The sequence below is a fragment of the Ascaphus truei genome, chromosome 20 (genome assembly GCF_040206685.1).
Source record: "Ascaphus truei isolate aAscTru1 chromosome 20, aAscTru1.hap1, whole genome shotgun sequence".
NCBI classification, from domain to species: domain Eukaryota; kingdom Metazoa; phylum Chordata; class Amphibia; order Anura; family Ascaphidae; genus Ascaphus; species Ascaphus truei.
In genome coordinates, this window is record NC_134502.1 from 1,566,307 (window position 1) to 1,585,351 (window position 19,045).

Below are 19,045 nucleotides of genomic sequence, written 5' to 3' on the forward strand. Positions count from 1 at the left end.
CACTATACTGTATCTCTCACTCTGCTCCTCTCTCTATAACATGCACTATATATCTCACTCTGCTCCTCTCTTCTCTATAACATGCACTATATCTCTCACTCTGCTCCTCTCTCTATAACATGCACTATATCTCTCACTCTTCTCTCTCTATAAGACATACAACAATCTCATTCTGTTCCTCTCTTCACAACACATGCTGTAGCCTCTTGACACAGCATACACAGATATACAGAGCTAGCTCTCTCTTCTACTATATACACGGCTATCTTCACACCCCCTCATCCTGACTCAGCAAGCGTAGCTATCACCCACCCAGAAAAACTCATAGGTCACCTTTGTTAATATGAAAACTTGAATCCTGCACCTGTTACTCTGGGTTAGTATTTGTAGGTATTACTTATCTTAATCATGTGTAAACTATTTGAGCTAATTGCCTACTGTAGATGTTCCTGGCAGATAAAAGACACTTAGATAGAAAGTCACAGGGTGTCACCTCTGAGAAATGACATGGGTAGGCTCTACCTTCCCTGGACGCTATCACATAACACCCCCACTGCATTGATATTTCCATCACTACAACCTTGCGGATGCTTCTGGATCACTAACGTGGACATTTCAAGGACTAACATCAAAGGAACTCAAGAGAAGATACACGATGGGATCCTTGAAGTGGCTTCTCCTGGCCAACGTTCTTCTTCTCTTTGCCTTATTCTTTGATAGCACAGGTACGTTATGGAAACCTTCCTGCATCTCACCAAGATTAACTTTCATATACAGGTGCGCCGACGAGGATTCTGAAACTTGCCTTAAACTTGCCTTGGAAAATCTGGGGCAATCACCAACAAGATCCAGGTACATGCTGGGTACATGCTGGGTACATGCTGGGTACATGCTGGGTACATGTTGGGTACATGCTGGGCACATGCTGCAAACATTTCAGTGCCATTTCTGCAGAGACTAATGGCCCATCGTATTAACACAGCAGGGGTCCCTGGCAGTCCCATTCAGTTTGAATGGGACTGCCAGGGACCCCCACTGTTAATCCGATGGGCCATTAGTCTGTCTGCAGAAATGTCACTGAAATGTTGCAGCATGTACCTAGCATGTACTGTACCCAGCATGTACCCAGCATGTACCCAGCATGTACCTGGGTCTTGTTGGTGATAGCCCCAGATTTGTTTTAGATTACTCGTCGGCACTACAGTAGTAACACGTTTTAGAAAAGTCGTTTTTTACCATTATGTTGAAGCCAAGAGAGATATGACTAGAAATGGGTTATTTTTTTTTTGGGGGGGGGGTGGTGGATTTGAATTGGATTTCCGTGGATCAATCTCAAAAAGGGCGCTGCGCCTTTTGCGGATTTGTTGTTATTATAGACAATGCAATGCGCGGGGTCCCCCACACGCTGGCGGATTTGGAGAATCCAATCCGCGGATTCAGCAATCTAGAACCTAGTTCTAGAATGTGATGGGTTCTCATTCAATTCAACGTTAAGCTGCATTAGGGGCGAGTTCCAGAAATGAAAATTGTGATTGTGAATGAGTGTGTCATTTCGTATGAAGTTCTAGAAACTAAGAACAACTTAATTTACTGCGAGGGACCTATTCTATTAGCTACGAATTAGGACACACAACTTCAAAAGTGTACTTTACCAGCAGATGTGTATGCTTTGGCTATGCTGTAAGCCCTTCTCGCTTGTCCAATTCATGTCTTAAATGCTTTTTAGAAACGGTTTCATTCCGGCTGTGCAAATCCGGGGGGCGGGATGACCAAAATCACAGTTTTTGGCAAGAAAATGTATTCTACTACTGTAGCTCCGAAAAGTGTTAAAAGGCTAAGGGGCCTATGCAGAGAGCAGCGCTTGAATAAATTGGAGAGTTTAAGAAAAAGTAGCTTTAATGGAGAGTTTTATTCTCCATATGCAGAAATGGGCGAAATCCGCTATTTTTAGCATTACTGCATGTGGAGAATTGTAAATGAGGAGATGCGCGCAGCTGAAAGGGAGAAAAAAAAATCGTGCATTTTTTTTGTTTCCCTATAGCCGGCGAGCTCCTGCTTCTTGCCAACTTTAGTTGGCGGAGAAAATTGACGAAAATCGCGCCAAAAACAGCCGCTAGATGGCGAGCGCGCCTTTCTGAATTTGGATATTTTTCAGACTGGCGAGATGTAGGTTCTCGCCAGCAGCGCGGCGAGATTTATAAATAGAAAAAAAAAATGGTGCTTTTTTCATACCTCGCCATTTTCGGCTGTTTTTAGCGCGATTTTCGCCGGAAAATGGCGAGATTGTTAATAGCGCTGCTCTCTGCATGAGGCCCTAAATCGTATCTACTGTAATAACTCAGATTTCTTCTCTCGCCACCTCAAAGCAGGAATTGCAAGTTCCCTCCTGAGCTTGAAATATAGGGGGGGGGGGCAAGGAAGGGGGGTGGAGGAGGAGGACGAGGAACAACATAGTTGTAGGGTGGGGGAGGGGAATGAAACAGATAACAAACTAAATAGAATAGATGGGGAAATAGCACGGGGTTATGGAGGTAGAATGGGGACATGTGCGAGACACCCATAGTAAATACAGGTAATACTAGAAAACTTCTAAAGACTAAATCCAATTGGCGCAGAAAGGAAGGAGCAGATAAGATAATAGTACAGGCTGGGAAACTTAAATGCATGCTTGCTAATGCAAGAAGCCTGACAGATAAAATGGGGGAGCTTGAATAATGTTAATTTAGAGGGTTATTCCCTTTTTTGGAAGGATCAAGCAAATAGAAGGGGAGGTGGAGTATGTTTATATGTTAGGGTAAAAGGGGACGATAGACAGCACTCTGATGGTGTTAAATATATGCAATTGCAGGGTGCACGGAACAAAAGGGGACCCTTATTCCCCTGTATAGTACTAACAAACCCACGTAAGTACGAGTACTCACTGTCTAATAGCTAAATGATGAAAACAGTTGTAATGCAGAATAAACATTTAATAATAAAATGAACCAGAAATAAATCAAATGTGTTTGCAGAAACCAGTATCACAAATGGGCATGTCACAAAGTGAGGGGTGGGGGGGGGGGAAAGAAGGAAAAGGGGAAAAAACATGAAACATAAGGAATATACACAAAAAAAACGGAGAACGGAAAGTATGCTAGGGGGGCGACGTTTCGAGGGACTACCTCTTCATCTGGCCCATTCCCCCTGGTCCAAAAGGACCGAGACGTACTTCCCTAAGCCTCCCTTCCCCTATACCTGGTCAAATCAGACACCCCTGAAAATAGCTAGTAAACATATAGTGTAAGCTAAATACAGCTAAACAGCTAATAGCAGGGCAGCAAGAATCCACTAATGGTACAGTTAAAGCTGAACACAGCTTGCAAGAAAGCAGCTTGCAAATGAGCACCAAGAGTCCACACAGTCAGTGAAAGGTTAATGAGAAAAATAAATGAAGTGGTCAAACCCTCAGTGGCTCTGCTCCTTCAGCTGACTGTGTGGACTCCTGGTGCTCATTTGCAAGCTGCTTTCTTGCAAGCTGTGTTCAGCTTTAACTGTACCATTAGTGGATTCTTGCTGCCCTGCTATTAGCTATTAGCTGTTTAGCTGTATTTAGCTTACACTATATGTTTACTAGCTATTTTCAGGGGTGTCTGATTTGACCAGGTATAGGGGAAGGGAGGCTTAGGGAAGTACGTTTGTGGTAGTATACAGCACATCCTAAAGAGGATTTTTTTATCAAACCGATCAGAAATGAATAAATTCACACCTGGTATAGACTCAGTGATGACAAACAGAGACATACCTAATATAAGTATATATCACTCATGTCTATAGGAAATGGGCCAAATCCCAATCCCCATTAATACCATGTGGGTGGAGACTGTTCATACAAAAAATCCAAGACATTTCTCGTCTGTTTAAGATGTTAAGTCTGTCTCCCCCTCTCATTGCTGCTGGTACATGCTCTAAAGCTGAGAAGGAAAAACCCTGAATACCTCCCATAGGGCAAGTAGAAAAATGTCGTGAGACTGGGTGTAGCGTATCCATCTTTTTAATTAACCGCGCATGTTCCTGAATTCTTTGTTTTAGGGGCCTGATGGTACGCCCAATATATACTTTATCACAATTGCATGTAAGCATGTAGACTATATAGCTTGTGTTGCAGTTAATGAAAGTCCTTATGGTCTTAATTGACCTGGATTTTAAATACTCTATCTTTTTACGAGTTTTAGCAAATCGACAAATATTACAGTGGCCACACTCAAAGAAGCCCTTGGGAATATTCATTATGCCCGTGGTATGTTGAGAGGAAAATAAACTTGGTGACACATATGATGCTAAAGACTTTGCTTTGCGAAATACGATTTTTGGTCCTTTGTCAGTAATATCCTTTAGATCTAATTTCAGTGTGTCCCAATGTCGTGCAACAATTGACCGTATAGCATTAGATTGTCCACTTTGCTGCGTAATGTAAGAGGTAATGATTTTGTGCCTTTTTTACCCCATTGTCCTTTCTTGGAGAGATTAATGGAGAGGAGTTGATCCCTCTCCATAGATTTCACCAAGGACAATGTATCCCTAAGATCCGTTTCCTTGTACCCCCTCTCTTGGAACCTAGTAATGAGTTTTTGGGCTTGTATATCGAAACTTTCTTCCATAGAACATAGCCGTTTTAAGCGTAATAGTTGACCCTTTGGGATTCCTCTCTTCAGAGGCCCAGCATGGTTACTATTGGCCATGAGGTATGTATTCCTAGAGTTGGACTTTCTATACACGTCAGTCTGTATGTTCTCTTCTTGATCAATGTAAAACATGAGGTCTAGAAAACATATATGATGAATATAGTGCTCATATGTGAAACATATATTATAATCATTTGTGTTAAGAATTTGGATAAAGTGTTCCAAGGTTTGTGCATCCCCTTCCCATATAAAAATAAGATCATCAATATATCGTCGATAGAAAAGAATATTGTTACGAAATAAATTGTGATCACCATAAATAAAAAGTGACTCCCATAATCCCATAAACAAGTTAGCAAACGATGGTGCAAAGGATGTGCCCATAGCTGTGCCTATTAGTTGTAAATAAAATTGTGCATCATAACAAAAATAATTATGTGTAAGTAGAAAAGTGATAGACTCAATTAAGAAAGTGCACAGTGCTGGAGAAAGACCAGAATTGTTCAAAAAGTGCTGTGTGGCCTCAATACCCTGTTTATGGTTGATAATGGAATACAGGGATCTAACGTCCATAGTAACCCACCGACAATCTTTGTTCCATTTAATATGTTTTAGATTTTCTATAAGATCCCTAGAATCTTTAATAAATGAGGGTAATTCCCAAACTATGGGCTGCAAAAAAGAATCAACATAACGTGATAAGCCATCTCCCAAAGATCCAATGCCTGACACAATCGGCCTTCCAGGGGGATGTGTCAGGGTCTTATGGATCTTTGGGAGATGGTAAAAAATAGGTATAACTGGGTGTGACGGATATAGAAAGCCCAACTCTTTTGGATTTAAGACATAAAAGAACCTCACCTAGTTCTAGAAGAGATTTAAGTTCTTTGAGTAACCTTTGGGTGGGATCTGTTTTAAGTTTTCTGTAGGATAAAGTGTCCCCTAATTGTCTCAATGACTCCCTGTTATAGTCCTCAGAGGACTGCACAACAATTGCTCCCCCCTTGTCTGCTGCCTTTATAATCAGTGATTTATCCTTTTGAAGCCTGATTAATTCATGTCTTTCGGCACCCGTCAGGTTATTGATCCTGGGATTACCTATCAGGAAACCTTCAGCCAATATTTTCAAGTCCCTTTCAACCAATATCAAACAATGTAGAAGTAATAACAAATATTCAAGTCCTGGAACATTTGGGTAACAGTGATCATAACTTGGTCTCATTTGAAATAAATGATCAAAAAACAGATTACTTGGGTTCAACAAAGACCTTAAACTTTAGAAAGGCAGATTTTAATAAACTGAGGACGAATCTGCAAGTAATACATTGGGATAATGTTTTTGCAGGGAAAATGTAGAAGCTAAATGGGCAGTCTTTAAAACATTGTTAGAAAAGCACACTTATCAGTGTACATACACTTGGGTAACAAGTATTAAAGAAATAAGTCAAAACCAATGTGGCTAAATAAACAGGTAGGGGAGGAAATGGACAAGAAGAGGAAGGCGTTTATATTCTTTAAGTCAGAAGGGACGGAGACATCGTATCAGAATTATAAGGAATGTAACAACATTTGCAAAAAGGCAATCAAATTAGCAAAAATGGATTATGAAAAAAGGATTGCAATAGAAAGTAAAGTCAACCCTAAAAAGTTCTCTAAGTACATTGATAAGAAAAAATCAGAAAAGAAAATATAGGACCCTTTCACTTTTAGATGGGCAGGCAGATTATTGGAGATAAGGAAAAAGATGAGGTATTAAACAAATTCTTTGCCACTTTGTTTACTAGGGAAGAATCAATTTCAATTGTTGTGCCGCAGGAGGAAGCCACAACCTCCATATTAATGAACAATTTGTTAACTGAGGAAGAAGTTCATAAGCGGCTTGAAAAATATTAAAGTAAATAAGGCACCTGGCCCCGATGGCATACATCCAAGAGTTCTCACGGAATTAAGTTCAGTAATAGCCAAACCATTACATTTAATATTCATGGACTTCATTTCCAATGGCTCAGTACCACAAGATTGGAAGATATGGTGCCTATATTTAAAAAGGGAGCTACAGTAGATCACAACCGGGGAATTACAGACCTGTAAGCCTGACTTCAATAGTGGGGAAGATACTTGAAGGTTTAATACGGGATAATATTCAAGAATACCTAATGGAAAACAACATTATTAGTAATAGTCAGCATGGATTTATGAAGGATAGATCATGCCAAACTAACCTTATTTGTTTCTTTGAGGAGGTAAGTAGGAATTTAGACCAGGGTAATGCAGTTGATGTGGTCGACTTAGATTTTGCAAAGGCTTTTGATACGGTTCCACACAAGAGGTTGGTGTACAAAATAAAGCAAATTTGACTCAGTACAAATATATGCTCCTGGATTGAAAACTGGTTGAAGGACAGACAACGGAGCGTTGTCATAAATGGAACTTTTTCAGGTTGGGCTAAAGTCGTAAGTGGAGTAACCTCAGGGATCGGTACTGGACCCCTGCTTTTTAACTTGTTTATTAATGACCTTGAGGTTGGCATCGAGAGCAAAGTCTCCATCTTTGCTGATGACACTAAATTGTGTAACATAGTAGAATCAGAGCAGGATGTAATTACTCTCCAGAGGGACTTTGAGAGACTGGAAACTTGGGCAGGTAAATGGCAGATGAGGTTTAATACAGATAAATGTAAGGTTATGCATTTGGGAATCAAGCATAAACAAGCGACTTACAAATTAAATGGAGATAAATTGGGGGGAATCCTTGATGGAGAAGGATTTAGGAGTGCTTGTAGATAGCAGGCTTAGCAATAGTGCCCAATGTCATGCAGTAGCTGCAAAGGCAAACAAGATCTTATCTTGCATCAAACGGGCAATGGATGGAAGGGAAGTAAACATAATTATGCCCCTTTACAAAGCATTAGTAAGACCACACCTTGAATATGGAGTACAATTTTGGGCACCACTCCTTAGAAAATACATTATGGAACTAGAGAGAGTGCAGAGAAGGGCCACCAAATTAATAAAGGGGATGGGCAATTTAACTTATGAGGAGATGCTAGCTAAATTAGATTTATTTACATTAGAAAAGAGATGTCGAAGAGGGGATATGATAACTATATACAAATATATTCGGGGGCAGTACAAGGAGCTTTCAAAAGAACTATTCATCCCACGGGCAGTACAAAGGACTCGGGGGCATCCCTTAAGGTTGGAGGAGAGGAGATTTCACCAGCAATAATGGAAAGGGTTCTTTACAGTAAGGGCTGTTATAATGTGGTATTCATTACCCATGGAGACTGTGATGGCAGATACAATAGATTTGCTCATAAAAAGGTTGGACATCTTTTTAGAAAGGCAAGATATACAGGGATATACCAAATAAGTATACATGGGAAGGATATTGATCCAGGGATTAATCCGATTGCCAATTCTTGGAGTCAGGAAATAATTTATATTTCCCCGTATGAGATATCATTGGATGATATGTCACTGGGGTTTTTAGTTTGCCTTCCTCAGGATCAATAAGTAATTATAGATATAGGATAAAGTATCTGCTGTCTAAATTTAGCATAGGGTTAACTTGATGGACGTATGTCTTTTTTCAACCTTATATACTATGTAACTATGTAACTATGTATATATGTGACTATGTAACTATGTATATGTGTGTCCCCTCAAACCTTCCTGCTGATAAATTAGGGAGAGTCACCTGTGCTGAAAACGGAGCACACCTGTGGTACCCTAAGAGATCTGTTAATGGGATCTAAACTATATTTAAATGAGTTACACCTCCTAAAATAAAATCCTGAACACCAATCAGTGTAAGGGCACTTGTGATGAAAGGGGGTACCTGTGTCAGACCCAACAGGATCAGAACCCACAACCCACATCATTCAATCATCTACACCAGACACTGAGAAACTCCACTGTCCCATGTCTCAGATGTCTCAGGTTTGCTCACGAACTTTGAAGTGGCAACCTGAAAGTGGGAAAGCTTATAAAGGAAGCCGGGGAGAGGGGGTTACAGGTGTGAGTAGAAACTTCCTACAGATGCAGGAGCCGGCAGATACAATGACACGTTAATAATGTCTCCTTTCTACGTGGCGGCTAATGCTATTACATTGCTCCTGCTGACTTGTTGTGTAATTCCCATTGCAGTGTACCAGCGGGAGTAATAATGTGTCATGGAACAAGAATCACATCTCTGTTTCACCCCCCACCCTTTCCTTTGCAGCTTCTGCTTGTCAGTTTCTCATTTCCAGCTGCATGTGTTTTGCTCTGTGCACTCACACACAGTGCCTGTGTGTTAGACACAGTGTTGCAATCCCTGTCTCTGCATTATGCCAGTGAGTTGCTACAGCAACCTCAGCCTTTCTATCAGACTAGGCTAGTCTGCTTTCTCCCCCTCTGCCTTGCTCACAGATGGTCTGTCCCCAGACTATCTTGCTACCCAGAATACACTCACACTTCCTTTTCACCTTCAACACTGGCTGAGTGAGTACCATTCTGCTAATTTGCTCTACTGGCAAGGCCTCGTCCTTTGCACCTTTCCCCACTATCAAGCGGACTCACCATAGAGACATTCTCTCACAACACCATCATCCACAAGTGCCTTTGTAAATCCACGCTTTTCTCAATAAAGTGAAGAAAAGACAAAGAACTTGTTCTGCTTGTAAAAGGAATGAGTTAAACCTATCTGGGCTATTCATACCACTCATGACCCTGGCCTCAGAATATAATGTCTGTTACTTCTGTATGTTATGTGGTATTCTGACACAAATGAGACACAAATACTTAAACAATCTGTCTGTGTGTTTCAGGTGCACAGACTACAACAGCAGGTACGTCGTATATTACCTACCCCCCTTGTTCCTCCCTTGTGATTAACAAGTCGTTATCTGTCTCTTCTCTCAGTATTGGGGCCCTCTCTCTTCTCTCCTCTCTTTCTTTCAGATTATCTCCTATTTCCCTCCTGTATCTTTACCTTCGTACTTTTTTCCCTCTTTCTTTCTCTCTTTCTCTCACTCTTTCTCTGACTATTTCTCCCCCCTATTTCACTATTTTTCACTTCTTTTCTTAACATTTCTCTCTTTATCCTTTCTCTAATTCTCTCTTTCGTCTCCAACTCATTCTCCCTTCTAATTTTCTCTCTCACCTTTTACCGCCAGTTATATTTCACTCTGGGTGTAAATTTAATTCTTTGCTGTTTCCCTAAAACAAAGAAAAAAAAAACTAATACCATTCCTACCACTGAACCTCCTACAGATACAACTACTGCTACAGCACCCACTACTACTGCAGCACCCACTAAAGATACCCCTACTACTGCAGCTCCAACTACACTTCTCCCTACTACTGCAGCACCCACTACAGATTACCCTACTACTGCAGCACCAACTACAGATACCACTACTACTGAAGCACTAACTACAGATTCCCCTACTACTGCAGCTCCCACTACACTTCCCCCTACTACTGCAGCACTCACTACAATTACTCCAACTACATCAGCTCCCACTATACTTCCCCCTACTACTGTAGCACCCACTACAGATACCCCTACTACTGCAGCACCCACTACACTTCCCCCTACTACTTCAGCACCAACTACAAATACCCCTACTACTGCTGCACCAACTACAGTTACCCCTACTACTGCAGCACCAACTACAGATACTCCTACTACTTTAGCACCGACTACAGTTACCCCTACTACTGCAGCACCAACTACAGATACATCTACTACTGCAGCACTCAATACAGATACATCTACTACTGCAGCACCCACTACAGATACATCTACTACTGTAGCACCCACTACAGATACATCTACTACAGCACTCACTACAGATACATCTACTACTGCTGCACCCACTACAGTTACCCCTACTACTGCAGCACTCACTAAAGATACCCCTACTACTGTAGCACCCACTACAGATACAGCTACTACTGCAGCACTCACTACAGATACATCTACTACTGCAGCACCCACTACAGATACATCTACTACTGCAGCACCCACTACAGATACCCCTACTACTGTAGCACCCACTACAGATACATCTACTACTGCTGCACCCACTACAGTTACCCCTACTACTGCAGCACTCACTAAAGATACCCCTACTACTGTAGCACCCACTACAGATACAGCTACTACTGCAGCACTCACTACAGATACATCTACTACTGCAGCACCCACTACAGATACATCTACTACTGCAGCACCCACTACAGATACCCCTACTACTGCAGCACTCACTACAGATACATCTACTACTGCAGCACCCACTACAGATACCCCTACTACTGTAGCACCCACTACAGATACATCTACTACAGCACCCACTACAGATACATCTACTACTGCTGCACCCACTACAGATACATCTACTACTGCAGCACTCACTACAGATACATCAACTAATGCAGCACCCACTACAGATACCCCTACTACTGCAGCACCCACTATAGATACCCCTACTACTGCAGCACTCACTACAGATACATCTACTACTGCAGCACTCACTACAGATACATCTACTACTGCAGCACTCACTACAGATACATCAACTACTGCAGCACCCACTACAGATACCCCTACTACTGCAGCACCCACTACAGATACCCCTACTACTGCAGCACTCACTACAGATACATCTACTACTGCAGCACTCACTACAGATACATCTACTACTGCAGCACTCACTACAGATACATCTACTACTGCAGCACCCACTACAGATACATCTACTACTGCTGCAATCACTACAGATACATCAACTACTGCTGCACCCACTACAGATACATCTACTACTGCACTCACTACAGATACATCTACTACTGCAGCACCCACTACAGATACATCTACTACTGTAGCACCCACTACAGATACATCTACTACAGCACTCACTACAGATACATCTACTACTGCTGCACCCACTACAGTTACCCCTACTACTGCAGCACTCACTAAAGATACCCCTACTACTGTAGCACCCACTACAGATACAGCTACTACTGCAGCACTCACTACAGATACATCTACTACTGCAGCACCCACTACAGATACCCCTACTACTGCAGCACCCACTACAGATACCCCTACTACTGCAGCACTCACTACAGATACATCTACTACTGCAGCACTCACTACAGATACATCTACTACTGCAGCACCCACTACAGATACATCAACTACTGCAGCACCCACTACAGATACCCCTACTACTGCAGCACCCACTACAGATACCCCTACTACTGCAGCACTCACTACAGATACATCTACTACTGCAGCACTCACTACAGATACATCTACTACTGCAGCACCCACTACAGATACATCTACTACTGCTGCAATCACTACAGATACATCAACTACTGCTGCACCCACTACAGATACATCTACTACTGCACTCACTACAGATACATCTACTACTGCAGCACCCACTACAGATACATCTACTACTGTAGCACCCACTACAGATACATCTACTACAGCACTCACTACAGATACATCTACTACTGCTGCACCCACTACAGTTACCCCTACTACTGCAGCACTCACTAAAGATACCCCTACTACTGTAGCACCCACTACAGATACAGCTACTACTGCAGCACTCACTACAGATACATCTACTATTGCAGCACCCACTACAGATACATCTACTACTGCAGCACCCACTACAGATACCCCTACTACTGTAGCACCCACTACAGATACATCTACTACTGCTGCACCCACTACAGATACATCTACTACTGCTGCAATCACTACAGATACATCAACTACTGCTGCACCCACTACAGATACATCTACTACTGCACTCACTACAGATACATCTACTACTGCAGCACCCACTACAGATACATCTACTACTGTAGCACCCACTACAGATACATCTACTACAGCACTCACTACAGATACATCTACTACTGCTGCACCCACTACAGTTACCCCTACTACTGCAGCACTCACTAAAGATACCCCTACTACTGTAGCACCCACTACAGATACAGCTACTACTGCAGCACTCACTACAGATACATCTACTACTGCAGCACCCACTACAGATACCCCTACTACTGCAGCACCCACTACAGATACCCCTACTACTGCAGCACTCACTACAGATACATCTACTACTGCAGCACTCACTACAGATACATCTACTACTGCAGCACCCACTACAGATACATCAACTACTGCAGCACCCACTACAGATACCCCTACTACTGCAGCACCCACTACAGATACCCCTACTACTGCAGCACTCACTACAGATACATCTACTACTGCAGCACTCACTACAGATACATCTACTACTGCAGCACCCACTACAGATACATCTACTACTGCTGCAATCACTACAGATACATCAACTACTGCTGCACCCACTACAGATACATCTACTACTGCACTCACTACAGATACATCTACTACTGCAGCACCCACTACAGATACATCTACTACTGTAGCACCCACTACAGATACATCTACTACAGCACTCACTACAGATACATCTACTACTGCTGCACCCACTACAGTTACCCCTACTACTGCAGCACTCACTAAAGATACCCCTACTACTGTAGCACCCACTACAGATACAGCTACTACTGCAGCACTCACTACAGATACATCTACTACTGCAGCACCCACTACAGATACATCTACTACTGCAGCACCCACTACAGATACCCCTACTACTGTAGCACCCACTCCAGATACATCTACTACTGCTGCACCCACTACAGTTACCCCTACTACTGCAGCACTCACTAAAGATACCCCTACTACTGTAGCACCCACTACAGACACAGCTACTACTGCAGCACTCACTACAGATACATCTACTACTGCAGCACCCACTACAGATACATCTACTACTGCAGCACCCACTACAGATACCCCTACTACTGCAGCACTCACTACAGATACATCTACTACTGCAGCACCCACTACAGATACCCCTACTACTGTAGCACCCACTACAGATACATCTACTACAGCACCCACTACAGATACATCTACTACTGCTGCACCCACTACAGATACATCTACTACTGCAGCACCCACTACAGATACATCTACTACTGCAGCACTCACTACAGATACATCAACTACTGCAGCACCCACTACAGATACCCCTACTACTGCAGCACACACTACAGATACCCCTACTACTGCAGCACTCACTACAGATACATCTACTACTGCAGCACTCACTACAGATACATCTACTACTGCAGCACTCACTACAGATACATCAACTACTGCAGCACCCACTACAGATACCCCTACTACTGCAGCACCCACTACAGATACCCCTACTACTGCAGCACTCACTACAGATACATCTACTACTGCAGCACTCACTACAGATACATCTACTACTGCAGCACTCACTACAGATACATCTACTACTGCAGCACCCACTACAGATACATCTACTACTGCTGCAATCACTACAGATACATCAACTACTGCTGCACCCACTACAGATACATCTACTACTGCACTCACTACAGATACATCTACTACTGCAGCACCCACTACAGATACATCTACTACTGTAGCACCCACTACAGATACATCTACTACAGCACTCACTACAGATACATCTACTACTGCTGCACCCACTACAGTTACCCCTACTACTGCAGCACTCACTAAAGATACCCCTACTACTGTAGCACCCACTACAGATACAGCTACTACTGCAGCACTCACTACAGATACATCTACTACTGCAGCACCCACTACAGATACATCTACTACTGCAGAACCCACTACAGATACCCCTACTACTGTAGCACCCACTACAGATACATCTACTACTGCTGCACCCACTACAGTTACCCCTACTACTGCAGCACTCACTAAAGATACCCCTACTACTGTAGCACCCACTACAGATACAGCTACTACTGCAGCACTCACTACAGATACATCTACTACTGCAGCACCCACTACAGATACATCTACTACTGCAGCACCCACTACAGATACCCCTACTACTGCAGCACTCACTACAGATACATCTACTACTGCAGCACCCACTACAGATACCCCTACTACTGTAGCACCCACTACAGATACATCTACTACAGCACCCACTACAGATACATCTACTACTGCTGCACCCACTACAGATACATCTACTACTGCAGCACTCACTACAGATACATCAACTACTGCAGCACCCACTACAGATACCCCTACTACTGCAGCACCCACTACAGATACCCCTACTACTGCAGCCCTCACTACAGATACATCTACTACTGCAGCACTCACTACAGATACATCTACTACTGCAGCACTCACTACAGATACATCAACTACTGCAGCACCCACTACAGATACCCCTACTACTGCAGCACACACTACAGATACCCCTACTACTGCAGCACTCACTACAGATACATCTACTACTGCAGCACTCACTACAGATACATCTACTACTGCAGCACTCACTACAGATACATCAACTACTGCAGCACCCACTACAGATACCCCTACTACTGCAGCACCCACTACAGATACCCCTACTACTGCAGCACTCACTACAGATACATCTACTACTGCAGCACTCACTACAGATACATCTACTACTGCAGCACTCACTACAGATACATCTACTACTGCAGCACCCACTACAGATACATCTACTACTGCTGCAATCACTACAGATACATCAACTACTGCTGCACCCACTACAGATACATCTACTACTGCACTCACTACAGATACATCTACTACTGCAGCACCCACTACAGATACATCTACTACTGTAGCACCCACTACAGATACATCTACTACAGCACTCACTACAGATACATCTACTACTGCTGCACCCACTACAGTTACCCCTACTACTGCAGCACTCACTAAAGATACCCCTACTACTGTAGCACCCACTACAGATACAGCTACTACTGCAGCACTCACTACAGATACATCTACTACTGCAGCACCCACTACAGATACATCTACTACTGCAGCACCCACTACAGATACCCCTACTACTGTAGCACCCACTACAGATACATCTACTACTGCTGCACCCACTACAGTTACCCCTACTACTGCAGCACTCACTAAAGATACCCCTACTACTGTAGCACCCACTACAGATACAGCTACTACTGCAGCACTCACTACAGATACATCTACTACTGCAGCACCCACTACAGATACATCTACTACTGCAGCACCCACTACAGATACCCCTACTACTGCAGCACTCACTACAGATACATCTACTACTGCAGCACCCACTACAGATACCCCTACTACTGTAGCACCCACTACAGATACATCTACTACAGCACCCACTACAGATACATCTACTACTGCAGCACCCACTACAGATACATCTACTACTGCAGCACTCACTACAGATACATCAACTACTGCAGCACCCACTACAGATACCCCTACTACTGCAGCACCCACTACAGATACCCCTACTACTGCAGCACTCACTACAGATACATCTACTACTGCAGCACTCACTACAGATACATCTACTACTGCAGCACTCACTACAGATACATCAACTACTGCAGCACCCACTACAGATACCCCTACTACTGCAGCACCCACTACAGATACCCCTACTACTGCAGCACTCACTACAGATACATCTACTACTGCAGCACTCACTACAGATACATCTACTACTGCAGCACTCACTACAGATACATCAACTACTGCTGCACCCACTACAGATACATCTACTACTGCACTCACTACAGATACATCTACTACTGCAGCACCCACTACAGATACATCTACTACTGTAGCACCCACTACAGATACATCTACTACAGCACTCACTACAGATACATCTACTACTGCTGCACCCACTACAGTTACCCCTACTACTGCAGCACTCACTAAAGATACCCCTACTACTGTAGCACCCACTACAGATACAGCTACTACTGCAGCACTCACTACAGATACATCTACTACTGCAGCACCCACTACAGATACCCCTACTACTGCAGCACCCACTACAGATACCCCTACTACTGCAGCACTCACTACAGATACATCTACTACTGCAGCACTCACTACAGATACATCAACTACTGCAGCACCCACTACAGATACCCCTACTACTGCAGCACCCACTACAGATACCCCTACTACTGCAGCACTCACTACAGATACATCTACTACTGCAGCGCTCACTACAGATACATCTACTACTGCAGCACTCACTACAGATACATCTACTACTGCAGCACCCACTACAGATACATCTACTACTGCTGCAATCACTACAGATACATCAACTACTGCTGCACCCACTACAGATACATCTACTACTGCACTCACTACAGATACATCTACTACTGCAGCACCCACTACAGATACATCTACTACTGTAGCACCCACTACAGATACATCTACTACAGCACTCACTACAGATACATCTACTACTGCTGCACCCACTACAGTTACCCCTACTACTGCAGCACTCACTAAAGATACCCCTACTACTGTAGCACCCACTACAGATACAGCTACTACTGCAGCACTCACTACAGATACATCTACTACTGCAGCACCCACTACAGATACATCTACTACTGCAGCACCCACTACAGATACCCCTACTACTGTAGCACCCACTACAGATACATCTACTACTGCTGCACCCACTACAGTTACCCTTACTACTGCAGCACTCACTAAAGATACCCCTACTACTGTAGCACCCACTACAGATACAGCTATTACTGCAGCACTCACTACAGATACATCTACTACTGCAGCACCCACTACAGATACATCTACTACTGCAGCACCCACTACAGATACCCCTACTACTGCAGCACTCACTACAGATACATCTACTACTGCAGCACCCACTACAGATACCCCTACTACTGTAGCACCCACTACAGATACATCTACTACAGCACCCACTACAGATACATCTACTACTGCTGCACCCACTACAGATACATCTACTACTGCAGCACTCACTACAGATACATCAACTACTGCAGCACCCACTACAGATACCCCTACTACTGCAGCACCCACTACAGATACCCCTACTACTGCAGCACTCACTACAGATACATCTACTACTGCAGCACTCACTACAGATACATCTACTACTGCAGCACTCACTACAGATACATCAACTACTGCAGCACCCACTACAGATACCCCTACTACTGCAGCACCCACTACAGATACCCCTACTACTGCAGCACTCACTACAGATACATCTACTACTGCAGCACTCACTACAGATACATCTACTACTGCAGCACTCACTACAGATACATCTACTACTGCAGCACCCACTACAGATACATCTACTGCTGTAGCACTCACTACAGATACATCTACTACTGCAGCACCCACTACAGTTACCCCTACTACTGCAGCACCCACTACAGATACCCCTACTACTGCAGCACTCACTACAGATACATCTACTACTGCAGCACTCACTACAGATACATCTACTACTGCTGCAATCACTACAGATACATCAACTACTGCTGCACCCACTACAGATACATCAACTACTACAGCACTCACTACAGATACATCAACTACTACAGCACTCACTACAGCACTCACTACAGATACATCAACTACTGCTGCACCCACTACAGATACATCTACTACTGCACTCACTACAGATACATCTACTACTGCAGCACTCACTACAGATACATCTACTGCTGCAGCACCCACTACAGATACCCTTACTACTGCAGCACCAACTACAGTTACCCCTAATACTGCAGCACCAACTACAGATACCCCAACTACTGCAGCACACACTACAGATACCCCTACTACTGCAGCAACAACTACAGTTATCCCTACTACTGCAACACCCACTACAGATTCCCCTACTACAGCAGCACCCACTACAGATACCCCTACTACTGCAGCACCAACTACAGTTACCCCTACTACTGCAGCACCAACTACAGATACCCCTACTACTGCAACTCCCACAACAGATACCCCTACTACTGCAGCACCAACTACAGTTACCCCTACTACTGCAGCACCAACTACAGATACCCCTACAACTGCAACACCCACTACAGATACCCCTACCACTGCAGCACCCACTACAGTTACCCCTACAACTGCAACACCCACTACAGATACCCCTACAACTGCAGCACCCACTACAGAAACTCCTACTACTGCAGCACCAACTACAGTTACCCCTACTACTGCAGCACCAACTACAGATACCCCTACAACTGCAACACCCACTACAGATACCCCTACTACTGCAGCACCAACTACAGTTATCCCTACTACTGCAGCACTAACTACAGATACCCCTACAACTGCAACACCCACTACAGATACCCCTACTACTGCAG

The 19,045-nt window shown here is 43.6% G+C and overlaps 1 protein-coding gene and 1 long non-coding RNA gene across 2 annotated transcripts in view; both read left to right on the forward strand.

Moving 5' to 3' along the window:
- Nucleotides 1–544: 544 nt before the first annotated feature.
- Nucleotides 545–19,045, forward strand: part of LOC142471342 (uncharacterized) — a 52,954-nt gene continuing 34,453 nt past the window's right edge. The window contains exons 1-2 of the long non-coding RNA XR_012789410.1: nucleotides 545–725; nucleotides 9,472–9,492. This is a non-coding gene — a long non-coding RNA (uncharacterized LOC142471342). The remainder of the gene's footprint in view (nucleotides 726–9,471; nucleotides 9,493–19,045) is intronic.
- LOC142471340 (uncharacterized) overlaps nucleotides 12,250–19,045 on the forward strand; it is a gene marked incomplete at its 5' end in the record, with an annotated part of 37,987 nt that continues 31,191 nt past the window's right edge. Inside the window, 2 exons of the mRNA XM_075578166.1 lie at nucleotides 12,250–12,549; nucleotides 18,922–18,975. Coding sequence (XP_075434281.1) covers nucleotides 12,250–12,549; nucleotides 18,922–18,975 — 354 coding nt within the window. The remainder of the gene's footprint in view (nucleotides 12,550–18,921; nucleotides 18,976–19,045) is intronic.